Source organism: Mustela putorius, unplaced genomic scaffold (assembly GCF_011764305.1).
Source record: "Mustela putorius furo isolate JIRA1106 unplaced genomic scaffold, ASM1176430v1.1 tig00000382_pilon_pilon_pilon, whole genome shotgun sequence".
NCBI lineage: Eukaryota > Metazoa > Chordata > Mammalia > Carnivora > Mustelidae > Mustela > Mustela putorius.
Genome location: NW_025421367.1, coordinates 2,425,065 through 2,452,587, shown reverse-complemented (window position 1 = coordinate 2,452,587; position 27,523 = coordinate 2,425,065). Strand labels below are relative to the sequence as shown.

The window sequence follows — 27,523 nt, the reverse complement described above, 5'->3', positions numbered from 1 at the left end:
ATTTGTATTCCCAGCAAAAAAATGATTTAAAGAAGGATCATCAACATATGCTACGACTTTATTATATAAGTGGTGGTGGAGAATAGGATATTCAGTCGGGGTCTAAAAATACTTATCACACGTGAAGAAAAGTCATTTTACAACAGAGAGATCTGGCAGACACTATCTCAACCAAATGATCAAACTTAGCATCATCAGATACTGAAATATGCAAACATTATGTTTCCTATTGAAATTCAATGGGAAGCACAAAACAAAAAGATGCACTTCTATTGTATGCAAATGATGAATCACTGAATTCTACTCCTGAAACTAATATTGCACTGTATGATAACTAGAATTTACATAAAGATTTGAAAAAAGTAAAAATTAAAGTTTAAAAAAAAAGATTAACTTCAATCTACTAATGAAGAAACAGATAACTCAAGACTGTGGAGCATTTCACAACAGAAGCTGGCAAATTATTTCTGTACAGGCCCAGAAAGTAAACATTTTAGAATTTGTAAGCTGTAAGGTCTCTGTTGCAACTATTCAAGTTTTGTTGTGGTATGAATGGTGTGGCTGTGTTCCAATACAATTTTATTTACAGAAACAGATGGGTTTTGAGCAATGGGCTGTAGTTTGCCCATCTCTGTTCTGTCCCATGATAATTGCCTGTGAGTCTGAAAAAATAAAAGTCAAATCAGGAAAGAAAAAAAAAAAGGAGAAACTACATGGCAATAAAACTTGATGTTTGATCCTTGATCTGACTGTACTTTTAAGACATTTTGGGGACAAACGTGGACATTTGAATAAGGACTAAAAATTACATTTATTTATTGTATCAATGTTAATTTCCTTCAGTATAATAATGGGATTAAGATAATGTCCTTGTTTTTAAAAGACACATGCTGAAGTTATGTCTGAAAATTATTTTCAAAAAAAGAGAGATAGAGCAGATATAGCAATACGTTAAAAAAAAAAATAAGCCATCTAGTGAAGTGAGTCAGTCGAAGAAAGACAACTATCATATGATCTCCCTGATATGAGGAAGTGGAAATGCCACATGGGGAGTTTGGAGGGTAGGAAAAGAAGAAAAAATGAAAGAAGATGGGATCGGGAGGGAGACAAACCATAAAAGACTCAATCTCAAAAAACAGACTGAGGGTTGCTGGGGGGAGTGGGGACGGGATAAGGTGGCAGGTATATGGACATTGGGGAGGGTATGTGCTATGATGAGTGCTGTGAAATGTGTAAACCTGGTGAGTCACAGACCTGTACCCCTGGGGATAAAAACACATTATATCTTTATTAAAAATTAAAAAAAAAATAAGCCATCTATTAATCTGTGTTCATCAATAAAATGGATATGTAGGAGAAAAGCCACAGCAGTTCACTGAAAAAAACCAAAAAACAAAAGACAAAAAAACCAAATAGCTCAAAGGGCAACACACAATGGAAATTTTCTTGAAAACCATAGCTACTTTTTGAAACTTCAAGGAATATAACCACATTTTATTTTACCAAGAACCACTTCTAAAGTTTCAAACATGTAGGTTAAGATCAATTTTGCCAAGGATGTTAAATACTAACACTAAACTGGTCTTGTCTCCATTTTCAAATCTTGAAAAAAGAATAATTCCCAGGCAGCCTTTAATTTTTGCTGAAGTCTAAGTGATAAATATGATAGTTTGCCTGCATTTGCCCTGGGTCAAAGTCTATAATGAATCTTCAGTCAAAATATTTTTATGTTAGTCTTAGTACTTTATGAGAGAAGGTCCCTACATTTTCTCAGTCTATCCCAAACTAAACTCATCCTCCTCCTAGCCCACAAACAAGCCTTTCTTCCTTCAGTGCTCTTGTTGAAGGTAAGAAACATCCACCCACTCTGATCTGGAAGGCATTCCTCTAAGGCTTTCCCTACTTACCTTCTTTTCCTTCCTATCATTTTAGTTTAGGCCTTTCTTATGTTTAATTTGGGCAACAGCTTCCTACTTTTTTTTTTTTTAAGGTTCTATTTATTTATTGGCTTGTTTGAGAGAGAGAGAGAGAGAGAAAAGAGCAAGCATTTAGGAGCACATGGGGAGAGAAAAGGAGAGAAAATCCCAAGCAGACTCTGTGCTGAGAGCAGAGCCCACCACAGGGCTTGATCCCATGACCCTGAGGATTATGACTTGAGCTGAAACCAAGACCTGGATGCTCAGCCCACATAGCCAAGCAAGCGCCCCTAGCTTTCTACTTTTTAATCCACTATGTCTGTTGACAGGGGTGATTTGAGTTTATTCACTGATTAAAATTGTTCAATGGCTTTCTACTCCCTATAGTCTATAGAAAACTTTTCAGACTCTTCAGCATTGCATAATTTCATCAAACTACTTCTGCAGGTCATTTCCTGCCACTTTCCTAGACACACTATACACAGTGAGACCAAGATTTTTCAAGTCTATAAACATGAACATTCTGTCCTATACCTCCCTGCCTTTGTACACTCTTATAAACATGCCTTGTTAAAACACTGAAGTCCTATCTTGGCTACTCAGTACAAATATAATTTCTCCATGACTTCAACATAGGCAAAGTAGTAGTAGTAACCTGCCTTCCTCATAGTTTACCTATTATAATACAGAGATTATGTGTTCTCATTTATGCCCCAAAGTGATCTATATGCTAATGTTTTTTAAATTTGGATCTCTGTCCTACCTTCTCTTCTAAGCTCCAAACTTACTTCCAACCATCCTCTTCAATTAACATCTCCATTTGGAAGACAGGGAAACTAAAGCAGAGAGCTCATGGAGCACACAGTGGGACCAGGGTTCAAATGCTTAGGTGTATGGTCTCCAGCCAGCTCATTCTCCAGACCAAGAACCCAAGAGTCATCTTTGACACTTTCCTTCATCTCTCACACGAAATGTATCACTAAGTTCTAATTCTGTCATTAATAAAGATCTCAAATAAGTCTACTTTTCTTCATCTCTACTCACTCCAGACTTCCATAAATTATTGCTTGGATGACTGCAATTGCTTCCTAATTGGTTTTTCCATTTCCACTTTTGCTCTCTCCCTGACTGTATTCAGTACATAGGAGCCAGATTTATATTTTCTGAACATAAATTTGGTTATAGTTTTCCTTGTTTAGAGTATATAAATGGTTTACCATTTCATTTTGGTGAAATTTCCAATGTCTTAATAGACTATAAAGGCCTTTCTTTAGCTTTATGTGGAGATACTCTCTGCATCTCTCACAGGGCTTCAGACTTCTCCCAGTGGCCAGTTTCACTTCATCGAGCCCCAGGGCCTATTCACACTATTACGAAGTTTGCAATTCTCTCCCCAACACCTACTCTCACTCCTCTTTGGTCTCAAAAGAAATGTTCACCTCTTGAGGGAAGTGCCCTCATTACATGTTGTCAGGGCACTCTATTTTCCTTCATAGCAATTTAAATAATTTGCAAACAAATATTTGGAAGTTATTCTATATTCCTCACTAGGTTGAAAAATCCCAGTATCAAGTTCAACATCTAAATATTCAGCTTCTAGTTCAGCGCCTGCTATAAGAAAGACAATTAAATATTTTGAAAAAGCAAATTAATAATGTGAGCTAAAATAACATAGGCTGAATGCATGGTAAGACAAAGAGAAGAAATAATCAAAACAGACATAACTCAGCATGAAATGACCAAAAGACCAACATCAGAAGGTGGGCAAAATTTAGAATATGTAAGCAAAATCACTATGGGCCAAGATGCAAAAGAACCAGTTGTAGTAATACGTGTAATTTATGTATTTACATTCTCTTCAATTATGCCAATTTTCAAAATCCAAGATTAACTCTAAACTGAAACTTTGGTATCTAAATTTATGTTTCTATCCTGAGCTTATGATCTAACACAAATTATTTGTTTGCTTTCTTCTTCCCTAAGGACACAACATTTCTGTTATGAAAATGAACAATAATTATTAAAATTTAAACTTGAATAGCAAAGGCAATCTTAAAAAGGCAAAGCAAAGCTGGAGATATCACAATTTCAGACTTCAAATTATATTGCACAGCTGCAGTAATCAAAACAGTATGGTACTGGCACAAAAACAGACACAGCTCAATGGAGCAGAATAGAAAATCCAGAAATAAACCAAAAATTTCATGGTCAATTAATTTTTAGCAAGGCAGGAAAGAATATCTGATAGCAAAAAGAGTCTCTTCAACAAATGGTGTTGGGAAAACTGGACAGAAACATGCAAAAGAGTGAGACTGGGCCACTTACTTACACCATACATAAAAATAAATTCAAAATAGATTAAATATCTACATGTGAGACAGGAAACCATAATAATCCTAGAAGAAAACAGAAGCAGTAACTTTTTGACATCAACCTTAGCAACTTCTTTCTAGGTATGTTTCCTGAGGCAAGGGAAACAAAAGCAAAAATAAACTATTGGGACTACATCAAAATAAAAAGCTCTGTACAGCAGAGGGAACAATCAACAAAACTAGAAGGCAACCTATGGAATGGGAGAAGATATTTGCAAATGACATATCTGATAAAGAATCAGTATCTAAAATACATAAAGAACTTATACAACTCAATGCTCAAACATAAATAATCCAATTAAAAAGTGGGCAGAAGACATGAACAATATTTTTCCAAAGACGTACAGATGGCCAACAGACACATGAAGAGATGTTCATCATCACTTACCATCAGGGAAATGCAAATCAAAACACAATAAGATATCAGTTCACACCTGTTAGAATGGCTAAAGTCAACAACACTAGAAATAACAGGTGTTGGCAAGGGTGTGGAGTAAAAGGAACCCTCGTGCACTGTTGGTGGGAGAGCAAACTGGTGCAGTCATTGTGGGAAAAAAGTATGGAGCTTCCTCAAAAAGTTAAAAATAGAATTACCTTACCATCTAGCACTCACTCTCCTGGGTGTTTACCCAAAGAATACAAAAACACTAATTCAAAGAGATATGTGCACCCCCTATGTTTACAGTAGCATTATTTACAATAGTCAAGATATGGAAACAGCCCATGTCCATTGATTGATGAATGGATAAAAAAGAGGTGGTGTATATACAGTGGGATATTATTCAGCCACAAAAAGAAGTAAATCTTCTCATTTGCAGTGACATGGATGGAGTTAATATATAATGCCTAGTGAAATAAGTTAGTCAGAGAAAAAAAAATACCACATGATTTCATCCATATTTGGAATTTAAGAAACAAAACAAACAAGCAAAGGGGAAATGAGAGAGAGAAAGAGAGGCAAACCAAGAAACAGACTCTTAACTATGGAGAACAAACTGATGGGAGGTGGGGGAGGGTGAGATAGGTGATGGGGATTAAGGAGTGCAGTTGCTGTGATGAGTCCCTGGTGTTGTATGGAAGTACTAAATCACTATATGGTATATCTGAGACTAATAAAATATTGTATGTTCACTAACTAGAATTTAAGTAAAAACTTAAAAAAATACACAAAAAATAAAAAAATAAAACTTAAAAGGAAAAAACCCAAACAACAAAAATAAACCTAAAGAGTAGGTTTAGGTTTATTATTAAATGAAAAAACCCAAACAACAAAATAAACCTAAAAAAAATTACTAAGATTGCAACTGAGAACTAAAAGTACATTACACTGAAAGATATTTCATAGAAATGAAAATGTAAATCATACAGAAATAGATGGAATTCCATCATATGTGATTTAGAACCAGGTCTTATTTTTCTGTCTTCTTTGTTCACAAAGATAACACCTAATGCTGGCAAGGATATGTGCAATTAGCACTCTCATATTTTCCAGTGGTTGTGTAAATTTTTATAACTCTTAGGTAAAAGTTTAACTTAGCAATAAGTTTTAAGGGCCATAAACATATAACTTTTGAACTAGTGAAACCACTTTTAGCAATCTATCCTGAGATATAATTCTAACTAAGAAATAAAACTCACGCTGAAAAGTATTTGACCAAACAGTGCTTAAAATACTGAATAATATTATAACATTGAAAACATCTGGAACACAAAATATGACAATGATCATTACTGTTACTATGAAGTGTTACCAACACAGAAATGCTTTTAACAAAGAAAACTGCTTTTAAAACATGAATATATCTGTCTCAACTACATCCACATACATGTAAGAAAAGATTGCTTTAAGAATCTTTCCTAGCATTTATAGAGCTATTTAATGCCTATAAATTCTGGGTACAAGAGTCCCCAACAATCAAGCAAATTTATATCTACATGTGATAACATGGGACAATGAATAAACATCTGTTATCACAATGAGCAAAAAGTCCAAACTCTCAAGGCCTGATGATATGAAACTTGCATGTAATTTTCTATAGCAATAGCCACCTTGTAGGTAGAGTGTCAGATTCCTAGAATACTCCATGAAAGCCTACTTAGCTTATCATATTGAGAGTTTGGTAGGCTAGCCTGATAAAGTGCTTTGTTTCATATGCTTAGTTGACATATAAATTGGTTTTCAGGATGGCTGATGCAAGTAAGTTGAGTGCAACTGGATTTTTTTACATACAAAACATGTCTAATATTGGTATCAGAATAACAGCTGTCAACATGGAGAAAAATACGGTCACTATAAAACCAGTTCAGAGCTTTCACACTTAAAAAAGACTGAGTTATTGGGTAAGAAGGAAAATAAGAATAAAAAAAAAGAGGTAACTTTCACTAAGCCCTACATGCTTACTCCATGACCCAGGCTATATACCGACAACTTACACAGATTATCATTCATTCTCACAACTACTTTGCAAAGGAGGTATATGCAAATGTAGTATACAGGACTAGAGCAATGGGAGGCAATATGAGGGTAAAGCGTTTGAGCTTCATGATCAAATGTCATCTGTCACTTATCTATATAACCTTGGGAGAGTTAATAAGCCTAAGCCTCTACTCCATTTTCTCATCTATCAAGATGGAAGGAAATGCAGAAGACTGACTCCTGTTTACCAAAGATTGGTAAAGTTCCCTCCAGATTGATCCTAGAGTTGTATTTCCTGTCCCTATTGTGATGGGTTGGGTAATGGGATTAGTCTGGGCAATGAATTATGAACAAAAGTGATAGAATTGCTTCTGGGCCAGAGCTTTTAATTGTCAGTGCAAGATTCTACAGGATTCTTCTGTTTTCTTTGGGCACAGTAACTGGCCACTGAGACCGGCTGCTCTGTCAGTGACGTCAACCTGTTAGCACAGGCAGCTGGGCGACAAGCTGAGGCAGCTTGTCAATCTAAATTGGGCAGGCAGGATAAGCAAGAAATAAATGCTTTAGGCCATTAGGATTCTGGGTTTGCTTATTATTGAGGTATAATGAAGGCTATATGGACTGACAAAGATCATTTCTATCCTATAGTGTTTTGACAATTTAATGAAGTAATACTTAAAGTATTTTCCACAGTGTCCAGCATAGAGTAAATACTTTGTGTCAACTATATCATGATTACATTGTTCTCTCTCTTTTATAAATTAGAATACCGAGATATTAAGTATTCTGCAATGTACCTAAGGCTACACTACATTAAATGACAGACTTGCTTCTGTTAGACTATAAAGCCAGAAATCTTTTCATTCCTTTTTCTTGTCATGTGACCTAGGGAAAAAAAAAAAAGCCTTCTAGTAATTATCTTTTTGTTCATATTTGTGCCTTTTTTGTTGTTGTTTCAAAACCTTCTGTTACAGGAAGAACTGATTTCCTTTTATTCTCTAAATTAGTTTTTTCTTAGTTTAATGTTTATTTCATTTAATAAATTTTATCCCATAGCATGGCAATCGTTATGCAAGATTTAATAATCAAACACCTCTACTATTTGGCTACAACCTCTCTTTCAGAATTTATCTCCTACTACTTCCGTTTATAAACCTTCTGCCCATGGCCTATAAATCTTACAGAACATAGGATGCTCATTTTCTCCTTCTGGTCTCTGTTTATGCCACTCCAACTGAAATCCTTCCTCTGTCCAGTTGTCCAATTCTTCTTTTTAAAATGTTGACTTAAATTCTCATTCTTCTACAAAGCTAGCTCTAATCAATTTCGTAGCACATACAGTCTATTTTACTTATTTGAAACATAATTTCCTAAGATCTTATAAGATAGCTGTGTACTGCAGGGGCTTAAACCCTGGAAACTGTTCCTGGGAATCCCTTGTCACTAGGGTTCTGGTTAATTTCCTCCAATGAGGAATTCTGAGATCTGGAAGGCAGAGGAAAGGATGACCTACTTTGGGTATAATAACTAGCTCACAGAACTTCCTGAAAGCAATTAGATCAGAATCAATTACATGTCACATTTTGGAAGGAATTTACTGTCAACCCTTCAAACCACATTTAACAAACCAACTAATGGTCACCACTACCATGAAAAAACCATTAGCACCGACTTAGGAAACGTCTCTGCCGTTCAAGAGTTAAAACAATCCCTGAGTCACCAAACTTCCTCAAACAGGCAGCAAGCTGTAGTCTAAGAAAGACACACTCCCTATACCCGCTTCAAGGGCAATAATGAAAAGGAGGGGATTCTAAAAGGAGAAGGCAGTGGCCAGAGAGAAAACAATGGAGTTCCTTGCAGAAAGCAGAATCTAGGCCTGATCAAAGCACTGCCCCGGCTTCCTGTGCACGTGCACATCCTGGTGTGTGAACGGGACTGTTTTAGTGTCCCATTTGTATATGGATGTGTGAGGGGAGAAAGGGACATTCTGTCTTTTTACTTCATAGATTCTAAGATCAAGAGGAACCGTGTCTTGCCCTGACAGAGTACTGATACATCACCCAGAAATTTGAGAGCTCGTGCTAGTTGTAATGACTGGTTGGTTCTTTGGAGTTTCATCCTTGCAGAAGGACTGAGTGTTTTCTGTACAGTAAGAGAAATGGAAAAATATATTTGGCAAACAGAAGGATGGGCTGGGGCAATAATAATGTTATGTATTCCCCAACTTCCATTTCCCTCTCCTCTTCCTAGGCACATTGGAAAGGTACATTTTGCAGATTCCCATGGATGTTACTAAATTCTGAAATATGAGTAGAAGGGACTCTATGTGCTGAGGTGATTAAGTGCCTGTGAACTTCGCACACGCTTCTTTTCTTTATTCACTGCCAATCTTAGAACCAAACACTTTTTAGAGGACACAGGTGAAGAATGGAAGCAGCCTGTATCTCAGTCACTGCTTTGGGGCTTGCTGCTTACCAATTCCTCTCTACCTCCCTCAGACAATGACTGGAGTGGGAAATAAAAAAATAAATCCAGTGGTTATAGGGATTTTTGTTATAGCAGTCAGCATTAATAACTTTGATTAGACTTTGGTCATAATTGTAAGACAAGGCAAAAGTTAGAACAAAAAGGCCAGTGAGATCTTTAGGGTCAGTGAAAAATCAAAGAAATCAGGCTAAAACTTGATTGTTTGAAAAATAGGATGGGGAACCCAACCACTGATCTGAGATCAGAAAGTCAGTCTAGCACACGTGATGTTTTGTATACATGTCTAGTCTCCAACCTATTCCTTTAAGGTAGGAGACAATGGCTTTTCAAATTTGCATCCCTATCACCTGGCATGGGATATAATGATGAAATAGCCAACAATTCAGGGTGTTTATCAAAGCAGGGCAGATATGCAAGAGGGGATGTTTCAGGCTGGAGAAGAAGGTCAGGGATCGGGTGTATAAACCCAGTCTTAGCAAGCTGGGTGGTCAAGACTATGAGACCAGGCTGGCTATATACTAGATTCCATGGGAATGCTAATCTACAGATACTCTCATAAGGTCCTTCTATTCCTTGACCTATAATTACAATTGTTTATAGTAGCTGGAAAGAGAAACAGGAGTTAAGCAGGCCGAATTACTAGATTGAGAGATAACATAGGTATACCCAGATATATGGTATTTTGCATTATTATTTAAAATAAGGTTTTAATCCTGTATTATATTTTTACTTGATAGTGTAATAATAATATATTATAAATATATTTAAAAATCTCACAAAACACACAAAAATTTAATCCAAGTAACTAAATCTACCAGTCATTAATTCTAAAAAGATTCCAAGAGTTCAGTGGTGATTTCGGAAATCAACTAAAGAATATGCTTATAATAAATAAGAGATTTAATCATAAATATAACTCTAATGATAAATGAACAAAATTATTAATTTTTTAAAATCTCATGCTGCTAAGCACTGAAGGGATAGCTTTGCAAAGTGATTTCCTAAGATAATGGAAGAGACAAAAAATAAACAGAGAATGTTACCTATCATCCAGTACCATCCAGAGAGTTGGCAAGATACAAAGAAATTTTCTATCTAGTAAAATAAACATATATTCATATACATAAACATATGGAGGCAGAAAAAGCAGATGGAAAATTATTTTAAGAAAAGCTGAAGAGAGATTAAATCAGGAAAAGATACATATAAAAAACCCAAAGTCTTAAATTCCAGATATAATTATGTGTTTAATGGTTACTGAACCCCTTCCAAATGAAAAAAATGTACTAAATTTGACTAGATTCTTACAAAAGCAAATTTCCCATAACCACACACACACACTCGTTGCTTTTCATATAGAGTAAGAGAAAAAAATTGATTAATTCATTTGTTCATTCTCAAGAATTTATCAATGGTTCACTACGTGTCTGGCATTGGGAAAGTATTACCAAAAAAAACAAAATAAAACAAAACAAAACAGAACACATAAAAAGGAAGGAAGGAAGGAAACGACAGAATTCTAAAAGAGAGTTCTCAATATAATAAAGGACCCTGAACACATCAAAGAAGGCTTTTAGTAAATGGAGCAAATATAGTCAAAAGAAGAGATCCTCAAGCTTCAGTGTCAAACCACACAAAAAAATATTTACAATACACGGTTATGGAGGAAAAGGTCACAGACATTAGAAAAAAAGATCTACCTTATGACGAATAATAGATACAAAGAAGAAAGGAAGTAATAATGAGAGATCAATGAAATGGAAAATGATGATACAACAAAGAATCAACAAAAACTAAAATCTGGTTCTTTGCAAAGACTAATAAGTCTGACAAGCTATCAAAAGCAAACAAGAAAAAAGCTCCCAAAAGATATTAAAAATGAAAAAAGTTTAAAACTACAGATAAAATAAAGATTTTTAAAAGTAAGAGGAAACACTGAAATACTTTATGCCAGTAAATTGAAGTAAAATAGGTAATATTCCAGAAAATATAACATCAAAACTAATTCAGAAAAAAACAGAAAACATGAATAGGATTAAAGATAAGCATTAAAGATACCGAATCAGTAGTTAAAAATCAACTCACTAAAACAAATTTTAAAAGTAATATTTAAATTAAAAAATAAATTAATAAAGAAATTTAAAAAACAAAATTTAAATAAATCAATAAATCTCACCAGACCCAGATGGTTTTATAGGCACATTCTGCCAAATATTGAAGGAACTGATAATCCTGATCTTAAATTATTTCCTCACCTCATGTTGTTAGAACAGTATACATAACCTTTACACCCAAAGCAGACAAAACGTAGATGCAAAAATGCTAAACAAAATAGAAGCTATCCAAAAGTTGCAAGGTATTTAAAAATATGTACCAAGGACACATGGGTGGCTGTCAGTTAAGCATCTCTTTGCCTCAGGTCATGATTCCAGGGTTTTCCAAATCAAGCCTCAAGTCCCCCCATCTGGCTTCCTGCTCAGGTGGGGAGCCTGCTTATATTCCTCTCCTTCTACAACCTTCGCTTGTGACCTCCCTCTCTTTCTCCTTCTCATTCTCTCTCAAATAAGGAAATAAAATCTTCCAAAAAAATGTGTAAAAAAATATGTAACAAGATCAGCTTCAGAACTGATCCAGTGATGCATTACTAGTTTAAGTTTAGAAAAATTTTCAGTATATCTCCCCCCACAAGAAAAGACTGAGAAAAACCATGCAATTATCTTTACAGACACAAAAGAAAACACCTGTTAAAAGTTAACTTTCACACCAGATAAAAATTATAAACAAACTATAAATAGAAGGGAACCTCCTTAAGCTTACAAAGCCTATCTAACAAACACTTAGAGCAAATATTATAAACCTGGTAAGTGTATGTGTGAAGAAAAACATATAATGAAAACATGCTGACACTAATTACACTCAGATGAAACAAAAAAAAATTAAATATTTTGTTCATTTTCAAGTTTTTATTGAAGGTCTGTCATATGCCTGGCATTGTGAAAAAATTCCAAAAAAAGAAAGAAAAAAATATGCCATGATGATACTTAAAAGTCAAATGTAGAAACTTTCCCTTAAAATCAGGAAGGAATTCAAGAAGGCATGCTATTGCCATTTCTATTTAACCTCTAGAACATAGTACAAGAAAAAAGATATTAAATGATCAAAGGCACGAAAAAAAGCAAATGGGCTCATTATTTCCAGATGATATGACTGTCTACAAAGGAAATCAAAGAGAAGTTATCAACAAAATATTAGAACTAATGAGAATTTGGCAAGGCTTCTTAATATAAAAGTCAACAATAAAAATTAGTTACAACATTAAATACCAGTAACAAAGTTTGGAGACATCATAAGTATTTCACTTATAATATGTACAAAATGTGCGCTACCCTAGGGCATTTAAGAAGAAATCTACACTATAAAAAATCAAAAGACATTAAAGAGGTTGTGAGCAAGTGGAGAGTTCTACGATGGTCATGAATGGAATACCAATTCTCATGTAATGATTCTATCAATTCACTTAAATTCTAACCAAAATTTCTCATGAAACTCGACAATATTCAACTGCAAAGCAATAGACCCAAAATAATTTTCAAGAAGGGAAACAGAACTGAAGAAATTGGTTCTACCAGATATCACTAATTAGAATATTGTGGTAATGACATGAGTTAAACCAATAGAGCAAACAATAACACAGCCCCAAAACACACATAAAACATTTGACATATAATGGAAAGGACATTTCAAAAAGTGGGGAAAAGATGAACTATTGAACAAATTTGCTAAGTTGATTGATTTTTATACATAAAATCAGATTCCTACTTTATGTTTTAGAGAATTCAACTTCAGATGGATTAAGACCAACATATATGCAAAGCAAAATTTAAAACCTTTGGAAAACAAAAAGACTTTCTTAATGACCTCAAGGTACATGAGGATTTCTCAAACAAGATGTAAGAAACACAAAAACTAAAGACTAATTAATTTGACAACATTAAAATAAAAAGCTTTTATACAGGGGCGCCTGGGTGGCTCAGTGGGTTAAAGCCTCTGCCTTCAGCTCAGGTTATGATCCCAGGGTCCTGGGATGGAGCCCCACATCGGGCGCTCTGCTCAGCGGGGAGCCTGCTTCTTCCTCTCTCTGCCTGCCTCTCTGCCTACTTGTGATCTTTGTCTGTCAAATAAATAAATAAAATCTTTAAAAAAAAAAGGATGATGAACTGATTGCTAAAAATAATTCACAGAAAAACAAATAAAAACAACTTATATACCATAAAAGAAGGTTTCTTTAAAAAAAAAAAAAAGCTTTTATACATTAAAAGTCACCATATTCCATATAAAAAGAAAACTAAAAAATTGGGAGAAAGTATTTGAGACACATATAACTGACAACAGCTAATAAACTCACACAGATTACTCAGAAAAAAGCAAACAACCCAATAATAAAATTGGCAACGACAGGAAAAAGTAGTACACAGATTAATGATCACAGATATGACCAAAGCTTAATGAGCGCATGAAAAGCTGCCCCCATAAAATTAATCAGGATAACTACATTACAGTGAAGGTACAAATTAACCCAGAAATCTGAGTAGCTTAATAAAACAGGTTTATTTCTCAGTCATTACACAAATTCAGTGGAATTTGACGGGGCTCTCTGCTTCATAAAAACCACTAAAGGACCCATGCTCCACTGTCTAGTTGCTGTACTGTAAGAAAGGGCTAGAGAATTATGCACAATTTTTGAATTCTCTGCCCTTGAAGTCACACTCATCATTTCTGCTCATGGCCTACTGGCCAGAAGTAGCTAGCTGGCCTCAGCTAACTGCAATGGGGTTGGGAAACATTGGAGAAACACATAGGTAATGAGTGAATAATAAATGTCTCTGCCACAACTAGAAGTTAGAGAAATTCAAGTTAAGGCAACTGCAAGATGCATCTCACACTCATTAGACTGGGGAAACAATAACTCTGATATTAGTAAGGGTTGGTGAGGATGTGAAAAATGGAAACCGTCATCTTCAGCTGTTAAGCATGTAAACTGGTACAACATCTTAAAGTATTTGCAAAGTTGGGACTAGTTAAAGATGTACATACTTATGACTGTACTTCCCATGTGTGCACAAAAGGTTTCATGTGAAAATTAGTCACTTAAAAAATGTTTGTATTGGGGCACCTGGGTGGCTCAGTGGGTTAAAGCCTCTGCCTTCAGCTCAGGTCATGATCCCAGGGTCCTGGGATCGAGCCCCGCATCGGGCTCTCTGCTCGGCGAGGAGCCTGCTTCCTCCTTCTCTCTCTCTGCCTGCCTCTCAGCCTACTTGTAATCTCTGCCTGTCAAATAAATAAATAAAATCTTTAAAAAAAAATTAAAAAAATGTTTGTATTGACAAAATATTTGAAATGATCTAAATATTGAAAATAGCCTAAATACTGGAAAAATATGGAATGATACCTAAATAAACTTTCATATAGTCTTGCCAAAAATGAATATTGTTAGAGCATATTGAACAGAAAAAAAAAAGCTCTACATTAAGTAATTAACATAGTGTCTGGCATTTGATCAATGTTAGCTATAATTATCACCATTACTTCTACTATTACTTTTATTAGAAAAATAAGGATGCAAACTAGCTTGATGCAGGGAGATGCATAGTAGAAATAACATTAACTGGGAAAAAGTAGAACATGAATCAGAATGTACACATTAATTAAGGCAATGTACAATATATGCATGACCATCAACAATAGTTTTAAAAATAACTTAGAAGCTTGGTAAAATTTAATGCTTATTAAATTACTCTTTATATTAATTCACTTACTGAAAATTATACTGCCATTAAATTTTCTCAAAACCCTACATCATTTAAAATTTCTAGTTTACTTTGCTAGTAGATAGAAGTACTTTTAAAAACACTTAAGAAAATACAACTGTGACAACTATTCTCATTATTGAGGAAAATCTCCATAAATAATTCATGATACATGAAACCATTAACCTTTGAAAGAAAAATAATTTAACAGTTGTTGCTATTACAACAACTGTATTTGATAACTGCATTATCCTTATCACATATTTTTTAGTTAATATGACTTTGTATCCTAAAAGAAAACTCCATAAAAGCATTAAGAGAGTCCAATGACTAACTAAAACTATTACGTGCTTATAATTTAAATTTTTATCAGCATAGTTTTATCCACTGATAAAAGTCAGGAACGACAACACATAACCTTTTATTTTATACCTTCATCCTAGCACTGAACAAATTTGATATTCATTCTCATACAGTGACCTGACCTTCAATTCTTTTGCTGAGGTCAAGAACACAGCAACTACACTGGGAAGTCCAGAACATACCCACACCGTAGAGAGAAGGAAAATAACTGTCTACCCTCGTTTCTGGGTTTATACTGAGGCCAATGAATATGGCTTATGAGGCTTGTTTAGAGTACCTGTGTTTAGTAGAAAAAAGACTGTCTTCTGTAGTCTTAAGTGTTTCAGGTCATAGGAGCTGTGCCTTTCTATGCTCTATACCTCTTTATGAATCTATTTGATGTTCTCTTCATCATTATTCCAATTATTTGCTTGCATACATATTCTACACAGTATTAGTATTGGGCATGAAATGGTCAAAGAATATTCCTTGAGCTACCAAGCTGCCAGGGCTGGTGATCCTTGCTCATCCTGGAGGTGTCATGGCACTGTGAAATGGAAGTATCCTTTTTTTTCTTTTTTTTTTTTTTTAGCTTGGACTCAAATCAAGAAGTGGCTTTCCTATCCAAGGAAGAGAAATATAATCCTTCCTATGCCTAAGAACAGTGACAAAAACTGGCAGAGGGAACACAGATGGGGACAGATGGCTTAGACTAGAGAAACATCTCCAGAGTCAATGGAAATATGCCATTTCTGGATTACCATTTTACATCTCCAGCCATATAGGGATCACAGATACTTAGCTGTCCAATGCAAACACAGCTGTAACTAGAGATATCTGAGAAAGACGGCTATGCAGGCCAAATGGAGTAACTTTAATATCAACGATACACATCATTCTCATAGCTCACAAAGTCACTCTAGAAAGGACACATCAACCATATTTTGAAGATGTTCTCAGCTTTTAGCTTTCAAAGATCAACTGGGAGAAAAAAACCTCAAGATACAACCCTGGTGAAAGAGTCAGTTCTTTATAATCTCTTATAGCTCACATGCTCTGCCTCATATCTGGGATTTGAAATTACAAGGATTTTAATGACCCATAAACTAAGCAGAGCTTAGTTTGCTCATGTAAATGTAAACTTGGTTATGTAAAGCCACAGAGAAGCTTAAATTAAAAACCAAAGCTTAACTAATGAAGTAATTTCTCTACTGTATTAGTTTATTCATGAATCATACAGTGAGACTCACAGAGGATAATAAATACACATTATTGATTCTGTACATACCTGAAAATTCCAAATAGGATTAATTTCATAAAAGTAATACAATCCCGTCAAACAACTTTTATGATGGGTTTTGAGATTATCTTTATTTAGGAAGTAATCCTTCTAGGGTCTCATCACATAACGGTAGTTACACTAATATATGGAATTAATAAGTAAATGCTACCTAATAATTTCCCTCCAATCCTACCCTTTTCAAGGTATTTGTTTATGAGTGTATTTTTTACACTGAATTTTTATTAATTCACAATAAATAAAATTTCTATTATACATTTGAGTTAATTACACATAGGTTTGCAGACACAAATATTTCAGAGAAAAAGATACAAAAAATAATTTGTATCTGAAAAGGAAAGCATGCTGGATAGTTTGGGTAATTTTCCAGGTAAAAAATCAAGGTGGAATAGGTTTTATAAAGAAAGGTTTTTTTATTTCTTTTAAAAATAAACCAGACTTACTATAACCAAGACATTAAGTAATGAACTCAATACTTCACTTTATTTACCTTTTACAGAATTAGTTTTACAGTAAGTTGCAATTAAAATCAGAGATTAGAATTCTTTTAAAATTTTGCCTACAATGGACTCGGGAAAATTTGGTGAATATTTTTTTTTTTTTCAGAATGGGGAAAATCAATAGCTCTATAAATGTTCTGGTGGCCAGTTAGGAATATTCGACAGACCCAAATAAACAGAAGAACTTCTACTTAAAAGATTAAAGATTAGGAAAGGAATTCTAAAATTAATGCAGTAACTTTTCTGGTTAGACAAATGATCAAAGAAATTTTCATGACATATGGGTTAAAGGGGTTTCTCTTTTCACTGGCAAAACAATTATATGTATTTTGTATTTTTCTTAATAAGGAAAACAAAATTTTATATATTAGACTCTTTATTCTGTCATATGTATGATCTTATTTCTTCCTGGTTAAAATTTACTTAATTGATTATGTGTTATTTTCATAATTATGAAAGATCAATAAACTGATTTCTATTTTGAAAAAGAGAAATGACAGTTGGAAATTGTAATTTACCCCTCAAAGCAATCAAGGAAAGACTACTACATTCGACTACTTCCTATGATGTAGGCTGCAAACAATTCTGATTTAGAAGAAGCAAAGCCATGGACTAAAAAATATCACTGTCAAATAAGAGGAATATCTTGAAAATTTGGGGATGAATATCACCTTTGGTTAAATGTACTAAATAAAAATTGCTTTTTATGCAACCAGGTCCAAAAATAAAAACAAAGATAAAGGCTGAGGGAAATGCAAGAAACAGAGTATGGAAACAGGAGAACATCAAGATTCCTGCTAAATGTTTCTCATGGTAAACCAAAGGAATAGACAACTTACCCTGGATTTTAGAGATGGTTTTTGCGTATCTCTTTCAAAGTCTTTTGTTTGAAGGGTGTTAGGTAAGGGGTTCTTACAACTGGCCTCCTATAAAAGAAGTACAAAAGAAATATTAGAAACCAAAGAACATTACCCTATCTGGAAATTACAATGTAGTGAAAAACAATTTTCTTATGGGAGACAAGGCATTTCTGGATTGAACTATATATATCAGAAGCCACTGAGATTTGTCATGAGGAATAAAAATGTTTCCTTTCTCATTTGTCACCTACAATAGTGAAGTAAGGTAAGATGGTGATGGAGTAGGTGTGGGACACACAGAACATATATATTCAGAGATGACCTTTGAGAGTCTCATCTACACTATCCACTGATAGCACCCCTCTTCTTTGGAGAATTAGGTAGTTAATTCTCTAAGATATCAATCACCAAACTACTGTTTTTTACAAATGGGTTTTGATTACTTTTTCTTAAACAAATTCCTTCAAATAGTTTAGCAAACCACTGCTGAATAGTGGTAGTTTCATATCAACATCCTGAGGAAAAATTTCTGTGTATTTTGTTCCCAAAATTACTAAGCTCCTAAGTCCTTGGTTCACACCAAAATAGTACTTGCAAAGCTAGCAGAAATTACAAGGAGGCAGCTCACATGGAATTGGATTTACTGTTTATTTCTACATGCTAAATAAAAATAATAATAATTTCATTTAAAAAATACAATGTAAGGCCTTTCTACTACTATTGCCACTAATTTGGATAAATTTTCCATAAGGGATTTCATTGCCAAATTAAGAGAGATAAATATATATAGGGAAGATTACAGACAACAATAAAACTAAGGAAAAAAAAAGTTCAATTTCTTTCACTTGCTCTATTAACGTTGACCTCTGTATCACATTTCTTCCCTTATTTTTTACCTTTAACAGTGAACTTGCCCATTATCCACCACTCCATTATCAAAATCATGGATTTTCACCCCCAGTTTACTTAAGGGTTAATTAATTATAATCTTTTAAAGAATATTTTAGTCAAATGCTTTACAATATTATTAAATTTTGCTGAGATTTTACTTAATTCTAAAGAGAACACGATATTATTAGTATAAAATATCCTTAAGAAAATACTACTACTACTTGCTACTATAAAATATGTACTGAATCTTAGGATATATGAAGCACTATATTAAAGTCTTTGCATTAATGCCATTTTTGCCCCTACATCGTATTATCATCACTTCCCTTTTAAGGATAACATAAAATCTTACAGAAGTTAAGTAACTTGGCCAATGTCACATAGGACTCATAGATGGCTCTAACTTTATAAACTTGTATTACCTTCATATTATATCTCCAATATCTAATATATGTGACATCTTAAACCACTAGTTTGTAGAGCCATAACATTTTATTTATTTTATATATATACATTATATATTTATATATTTTATTTCTTTTCAGTGTAACAGAATTCATTGTTTTTGCACCAAACCCAGTGCTCCATGCAATACATGCCCTCCTTAATACCCACCGCCAGGCTCCCCCAACCTCCCATCCCCCCCGCCCCTTCAAAACCCTCAGATTATATTTTAAATCCAAAAGTTCTAAAAAATTAGCTAGTCTGCCCCACTCCTAATTTTACAGATGGGGGACTAGAGGACATCTGAGGTGATGTGCCCAAGATCCCACAGAGTGGCAAAGCTGAGACCCGTGCCTGGACCACAAGGCTGTACATGGCACCTGTTACCAGCTTTGTGCTAGGGAGTGATATGACCAGACTCAGAGGGCATCAAGAGCCTCCTCTAAGCTGGGGGAGGCTGTGGTACTGCCAACACTTCTCAGCTGCCTGTGGTCTCACGTACAGCGCTACAGAAGGACCCATGGGTACATTTCTGAGCTCTCCAAATAAGCAAGCATTCCAGTCCTGCCCTTTCCCACAAGTCACAACACCTGCTGGCCCTATGCTGCTTACTGGAAATAGTGAATGAACCCATTCCCACTTCTGACTCACTGTGAGAGGGATCAAGTATATTCAGCATGACATTTAGGGGATCCAAGTGATTAACTGTATAATCTATTGCGTAATTTGACTACACTTGGATAATATAATCATGCTTAATCCTTCAACCCCCTTTTAAAACTACTGGGATGTAAATGTTAAAATGTGATAAGAAAAAGGACTGACTCTTAAGGGAAGCTAACAGGAATTGCTGACCTTTGTTTATGATTGTCTGAGTGTTTACAAATGCCTACAATTCTTTCCTCCTTATGCACAGGCTAAAAGGGATAGTGTTTCTTTATTACTCTTATCTCCCCCACCCTGTCCCTGTGAATTAATGAGTACAAATGTGATAGTTAGCATTCCCTATAAAACTCTGAAAAACTTTTCTGTAAACTTATAACTGAAAATGCCACTTACATGAATTAGGTTTTTTTTTGTTGTTGTTTCAGGACTTCACATTTAGACAACAGAGACAAAATGAAATTTAGTAGTCAGGGCACTGAAGTGGCAATCAAGAGATTTGACTTCTCATCCTGGGTCTCTAACCAACCAGCTCTACGAACCCAGGCAGGCATTTTAACCTTGTGGACATACCTTGGTTCAAAGATTTCTAAAACAAAGGCACTGGATTAAATGAGCTCCAAGAAAATTTTCCGGGTCTTAAATTTCAAGATTTTCAGATTCTTTCAGGAAGAAGCAATATTTGTTGACAAAAAGGTAACCCACCACCTGTTCAGAGTTGCATTCCCAATGCCCCCACCAGACTGCTGCAAAGTGCTGGCCTCCACCCATGTAATGGGCAGTGAGCCCAGGGGATCTGGAGCCACAGAGGGAACATCTCCTGCAGCGCTAATGTTACTCAGATTTCTGGAGAAAATTAATACATTCCACTAGTCGCTTAAATAAGTACTGGAAATAACTTCACGTATTCTTTAAGACAGATATATTATGGAGTTAAGAGAGAAGTATTTTTAAGATAAAACTTTTTCACAGTTATGTCTTTAAAAAGCCATTTATTCTGATGGGTATATACCTAGGAGAATTAAAAAAAAAAGGTCCATGGTCAACTAATCTTTGACAAAGCAGGAAAGAATGTCCAATGGAAAAAAGACAGTCTCTTTAATAAATGGTGTTGGGAAAATTGGACAGCCACATATAGAAAAATGAAGTTGGACCATTTCCTTATACCACACATGAAAATAGACTCAAAATGGATGAAGGACCTCAATGTGAGAAAGGAATCCATCAAAATCCTTGAGGAGAACATAGGCAGCAACCACTTCGACCTCAGCCGCAGCAACATCTTCCTAGGAACTCGCCAAAGGCAAGGGAAGCAAGGGCAAAAATGAACTATTCGTATTTCATCAAGATCAAAAGCTTTTGCACAGCAAAGGAAACAGTTAACAAAACCAAAAGACAACTGACAGAATGGGAGAAGATATTTGCAAACGACGTATCAGATAAAGGGCTAGTGTCCAAAATCTATAAAGAACTTAACAAACTCAACACCCAAAGAACAAACAATCCAATCAAGAAATGGGCAGAAGACATGAACAGACATTTCTGCAAAGAAGACATCCAGATGGCCAACAGACACATGAAAAAGTGCTCCATACCACTTGGCATCAGGAAAATACAAATCAAAACCACAATGAGATATCACTTCACACCAGTCAGAATGGCTAAAATTAACAAGTCAGGAAATGACAGATACTGGCAAGGATGCGGAGAAAGGGGAACCCTCCTACACTGTTCGAGGGAATGCAAGCTGGTGCAACCACTCTGGAAAACAGCATGGAGGTTCCTCAAAATGTTGAAAATAGAACTGCCCTATGACCCAGCAATTGCACTACTGGGTATTTACCCTAAAGATACAAACGTAGTGATCTGAAGGGGCACGTGCACCCGAATGTTTATAGCAGCAATGTCCACAATAGCCAGACTATGGAACGAACCTAGATGTCCATCAACAGATGAATGGATAAAGAAGATGTGGTATATATACACAATGGAATACTATGCAGCCATCAAAAGAAATGAAATCTTGCCATTTGTGACGGAATGGATGGAACTAGAGGGTATCATGCTTAGCGAAATAAGTCAAGCAGAGAAAGACAGCTATCATATGATCTCCCTGATATGAGGAAGTGGAGATGAAACATGGGGGGTTAAGAGGGTAGGAGAAGAATAAATGAAACAAGATGGGATTGGGAGGGAGACAAACCATAAGTGACTCTTAATCTCACAAAACAAACTGAGGGTTGCTGGGGGGAGGGGGGTTGGGAGAAGGGGGATGGGGTTATGGACATTGGGGAGGGTATGTGCTATGGTGAGTGCTGTGAAGTGTGTAAACCTGGTGATTCACAGACCTGTACCCCTGGGGATAAAAATATAGGTTTATAAAAAATAAAAAATTAATAAAAATTAATAAAAAAAACAATGAAAGCAAAAACAAAAACAAAAAAGTCCACACAAAAACTAGACAAATAGTCATAGCAGCATTATTTATAGTAGCCAAAAAGTGGAAACAACCCAAATGTCTATCAAATGATGAATGGATAAAGAAAATATGGTATAGGGACACCTGGGTGGCTCAGTTGGTTAAGCGGCTGGCTTCGGCTCAGGTCATGATCCCAGTGTCCTGGGATCGAGTCCCACATCAGGCTCCTTGCTTGGCAGGGAGCCTGCTTCTCCCTCTGCCTCTGCCTGCCACTCTGCCTGTGCTTGCTCTCACTTCTCTCTCTATGACAAATAAATAAATAAAATCTTTAAAAAAAAATATGGTATACAATGGAGTATTACTCAGGTATAAAGAGGACTGAAGTATGAATACCTGCTAAACATAGATTCACCTTGAAAACATCGCATTAAGTGAAAAAAGCCAAACATAAAGCAACATGTATTGTGTGATACCACATATATATTAAATGTCTGGAATAAGACAGTGACAGAGTGCCATTAGTGGCTGTAGAGGCTAGAAAGAGGGGAATGATTCCTAATGGGTCCAGTCTATATGGGTTTCTTTTTAGGGTGAGAAAAATGTTCTGGAATTAGGTAATGGTTGCACAACTTGGTGAACATTCTAAAAAACATTTAGAATATAAATACATTTTATATTTTAAACAGGTTTATCTTACGGCATCAGAACAATATCTAATTTTTAAAAAAATAAGTCATTTATTTTTTGCACTCCCAGAGCAAAGGAAAAGACCTTGGGTTTGTTTGCACTCCTCCCTTAGAACTTCTCTGAAAAGGTTTGAATGGGGAATGATTCGTGTTTATAAGTATTAAAATTTATGTGGACATAAGAATTCACTTAATGAATATTAACTGAACGCTATCATGTGTGGCATTCCAATGCTAGTCATTGGAGAAAATAATGATAAACACATCAGACCTGATTATGGGGTATATTTATATTTAAACATTTCATCTGCTTAAATGAGAGTGAACTGAATTGACTGCTCACTCTAATGACTTTTGTGCAATAACCAATTGCTTAAACTAGCTGTGTCACCTTAGTATTCTGAAAACACCATTCAAAAATATAATAGGTCTCACTATTCAACTACTAATGCCATGAAAAAACCGACAAGCACTCCCTGCTTCTTCAGCGGAGCACGCTACTCCCCAGTTATTCACAGGCTTGCTTCCTCATTTCATCCAGGTCTTTGTTCAATTTCACTGAAGAGAATTCCTTTCCTGGAACACCTTATCTAAATTTTCACTGCTCTCTCCTCCCACTTACGGCTCTCTCTGCCCCTACTTTGTATTTCTTCATAGCCATCAGCAAAACCTGACTTTAATACTTACTGATTCTAAAACTGATAGTTGCCAGAGGGGAGGGAGTGTGTAGCATGGCAAAATAGGGGAAGGGGTGTGGGAGATACAGCCTTCTGATTATGGAATGAATGGGAATAAAAGGCTCAGCATAAGGAATATAGTCAAGGATACTGTAATAGTGTTGTAGGAGGGCACATGGTAGCCACAGTTGTGGTGAGCATTGGACAGTATATAAACTTGTTGAACCACTATGTGGTACACCTGAAATTAATCAACATTGTGGGTCAACCATACTAAGGAAAAAAATTAAAAGAAAATACCGGTTCTAATTCTCTATCTCACCCTACCCTGTGAGAGGACTGGGTCAGTCTTGCTCATGAATAGATCCACAGGGCTAGAACCATGTTTAGCACATAGTAGGGGCTCAACTATTGAAATGAATGGATAAACCAAAGGAATGAGTAATATCCCTTTTCTAACCGTTCATGATCCCCTGGCCATTCTTCCTGTTTTTAGTTCTCTCCTTAATCAGCTTACATTTCATGATTCTTCATTCCTTTGCTAATACACTTAATTTTCTTCATCCTGTTTCTAACCATTGTATTCATCTGGAAAAAGTACAACATTGGATGAACCCAGCTATATGCCTTCTCTGTGCTGGGAATTAAGCGAATGAAAGTGATTGGGGAAAAAGTATATAATTTGTTGACTGTTTCATGTTAAATTTATTACCATAAATCTTAAGTGAGTCCTCTCTAATGCACAGCAATTCTGCTATACTTCTTTAGTAACTTGACTTTCTATCCTCCCACAGGATCTTTTATGACCTTTCTTTTCTCAAACCCCTTTCCTTCCATTATCACTGCACAGCTCATTGACAAAACAGAGCACTGGAACAGATGCTACTCCCTCCCCCCGCCCCGCCCCATCAAATTTACAAACCTGTCTACAGACATTCCATCCCTCCTGCCTTCCCTCCAGTTACAGTGAAAGAGAAGATGCTGGTCCCATCATGCCCTCCACGTACCACTGGGGATCTTATCTCCTCTTATTTTCTCAAGGATTTCACTCCCTCAATTAACCCCTCATTCCCTTTCTACTAGATCGCTCCCATTAATCACAAGCATGCTCTGGAATTGTTATCTTTTTGGCTTGTTTTTAAAAACAATACTTCCTTAATCTCATTCCTCCTACTAGTTATGGTCCATTTCTTGGCTTTCCTTTATAGCTAACTCCTTCAAAACAGCTATCATCACTATCCCTACTTCTTTATTTTCAAAGCCCTCAATTCTGTTTTGTTTCTTGTCACCACTCTGCAGAAAGTGATGAAACAATTCCAGCTTGGTCTCCTTCTTCCTCAGGTTCTTAGCAACATCTGATTGAGGCAACTAGTTATTCTTGTTATTCTTGAACTACTCTCTTCCGATAGCTGCCAGGACATCAGTAGTAGGAAAAAAAAAAATCCTATCTCACTGACCAATTCCATATAGTCCCCTTCGTTGCTCCTTCTCCTCTCTATAATAAATTTATTTATTGCTTATTGGTTAATTTTTTGCTTCATTAACTAAATAGAAGTTCTATGAAAGCAAATGATGGGTTTCCTTTACTCACTACTGTGACTACAATGCCACAGAAAAGGGCCTAGTGTAGTAGGAGCTCAATAAATACATGTTGAAAAAATGAAGTTGGCATGATGCAGGAGTTGATGTAAATCAGTCTTCCTTTCTCAAATGGTACAATGATCTCAATCACTCTCATGGATTTTAAATCAACCAATACGCTAATAACTCCCAAATTCCACTTGTCTTTGATGTTTCTCCTGAGTTCAGGTCACTTTTATTGACCTATCTACTTGACAACTCTACTTGGCTGTCTAATAAGCTTCTACTTAGTAAGTCCAAACCTGAGTTTATACTTTATTAGCAAAAAACCATCTGTCAGTCCTTGAGTCTTCCCCTGACTGGCAGAGGGCACCCAGTTGCTCAACCCAATGTCTTAATCTACCTTAATTCTTCCCTTTCCTGCCCACATCAAATCCACCATCAAATGCAGTAAAATAAACTGGGATTCATTTGGTTATATGTACATAGTCACCCCAGTCATAGCCATCGTTCACCTAAATTATTTCAATCATTATACCTTCTACAAGGTTTGTATACGTAAATGGAATGATGTCACTCCTCTATCAAGGTCTTACCATTATTCCTGGACTGTAAACACTTTGCCATAGCACAGTCCTGACTCAGCTCTTCCCTACTTCTCTAACTCCCAACTCCCACCATTCACCCTCTGCCTCAATATGCCTCATTAGCCTTCTTTTACTCTGAGCCCCTTCCTACCTTCAAGTATTCAACATTTATGTTTTCTCTTTCTGGAATGACTTTCCAGTCTTTTTTTTTTTATTAGCACGGCTGCTGTATTCTTATCCTTAAGCTCCTCTGTCACTTCCTCAGAGAGACCTCCTTTGATAATTCCATCTCAAGTGGCTGTCCCTGACTATGCTCTTCTTTTATTAACCTGCTTTTTAAAAATCACGGTACTTATTCAAATTTGTAATTAACAATTTTATTTATATTTCTTTGTCTATTACTCCCAGTAGACTTTGAGGTTCATGAAGGCAAGGATTTGATCAATGTATCCTTGGCATCTAGTTGGTATTTAGTATGTATTTGTTAAATGAATAAACATAGCAATGTTGACTCCTACATCTCCCATCCCATTAGTATTAATCTCCAGCCATTAAAAAATGTGATGGATTTCTATGACATTAGGAATCAGATAATAATACATTTTCTTATGACCTGAGTAATATAATGGTGGGTGAGGATAGGTTGAAAAGAAGCTATTATGATAAGGGAGATAGCTGTCAGAGAGCTGTATTTGGTGTGCTGGGGTCCAACCCACAAGTGATTTGGTTAGACTTAGTGACAAGGAGAACCAATGAGAGAACAATATTGATATGACTATAAGTTGAGACAGCAATATTGAGATGATCACAAGTCGAGGTAATAGCATGTGCCTAAGGCCTTCTATAGAACAGAATGTACAGAACACTGCTATTTTGCACACAACCAGAACCCAAATAATGTGACTGGCAGATTACAGACTAGTCTTTACAATTCCATAAAACTCCCCTCTGACTTATTGCTACCTGCAAAATAATCTTAATTTTACTATAAAGAAAAAGATATGTTTTCTTAAAATGCAAAAGCAATAGGATGTTATCTTTACATAAATAAGCAGAACAAATTGAATAGGAAAATAGTCCTTTCTAGACCTTCATTACGTATACTTTGGGGAAGAAATCTGTGATTCTTTGGGTTCGATCAGGGAAACAATTGAAGTGAGACGTAGTTAAACTCTGGATATATTCTGAATTTATTACATTTACTTTGTAAACTGCAACTATAATTTTCACAGATAGAACCTTAATTGTCATTCAAGTATATTACAAATTGCTTTGCAGAAAATGGTAAGTCAACTTAAAACCGGAACCAGCATGGAATTATCACAAAAACTGGTTAAATCAAAGATCATTTTCTACATCATTAAGCTTTAGTGTTTGAACACTAGATCTTAATATTTAGGGTTTCCTGTAGCTCTTCTGTCACCTCTTTGGAAAGGCTCTCCTCAAAATCAACTTCCCCAATTACTATAAATCTGCTTTATTTTTGCCACAGTATTTATCGCTTTAAGATTGGTGTAGGTGTCTGTATGTTATTGCGGTGATTTCAGATCTAATCTTAATATCTGTACTTTTCTT

The 27,523-nt window shown here is 35.5% G+C and overlaps 1 protein-coding gene across 7 annotated transcripts in view; it reads right to left on the bottom strand.

Annotated features, from left to right (window-relative positions):
- Positions 1–27,523, bottom strand: part of FAM13A (family with sequence similarity 13 member A) — a 366,926-nt gene that overhangs the window by 161,226 nt on the left and 178,177 nt on the right. For all 7 annotated transcript variants that reach the window (XM_045079369.1, XM_045079367.1, XM_013058040.2 and 4 more), the window contains one exon: positions 17,980–18,066. In XM_045079369.1, the coding sequence (XP_044935304.1) occupies positions 17,980–18,066 (87 nt within the window). The remainder of the gene's footprint in view (positions 1–17,979; positions 18,067–27,523) is intronic.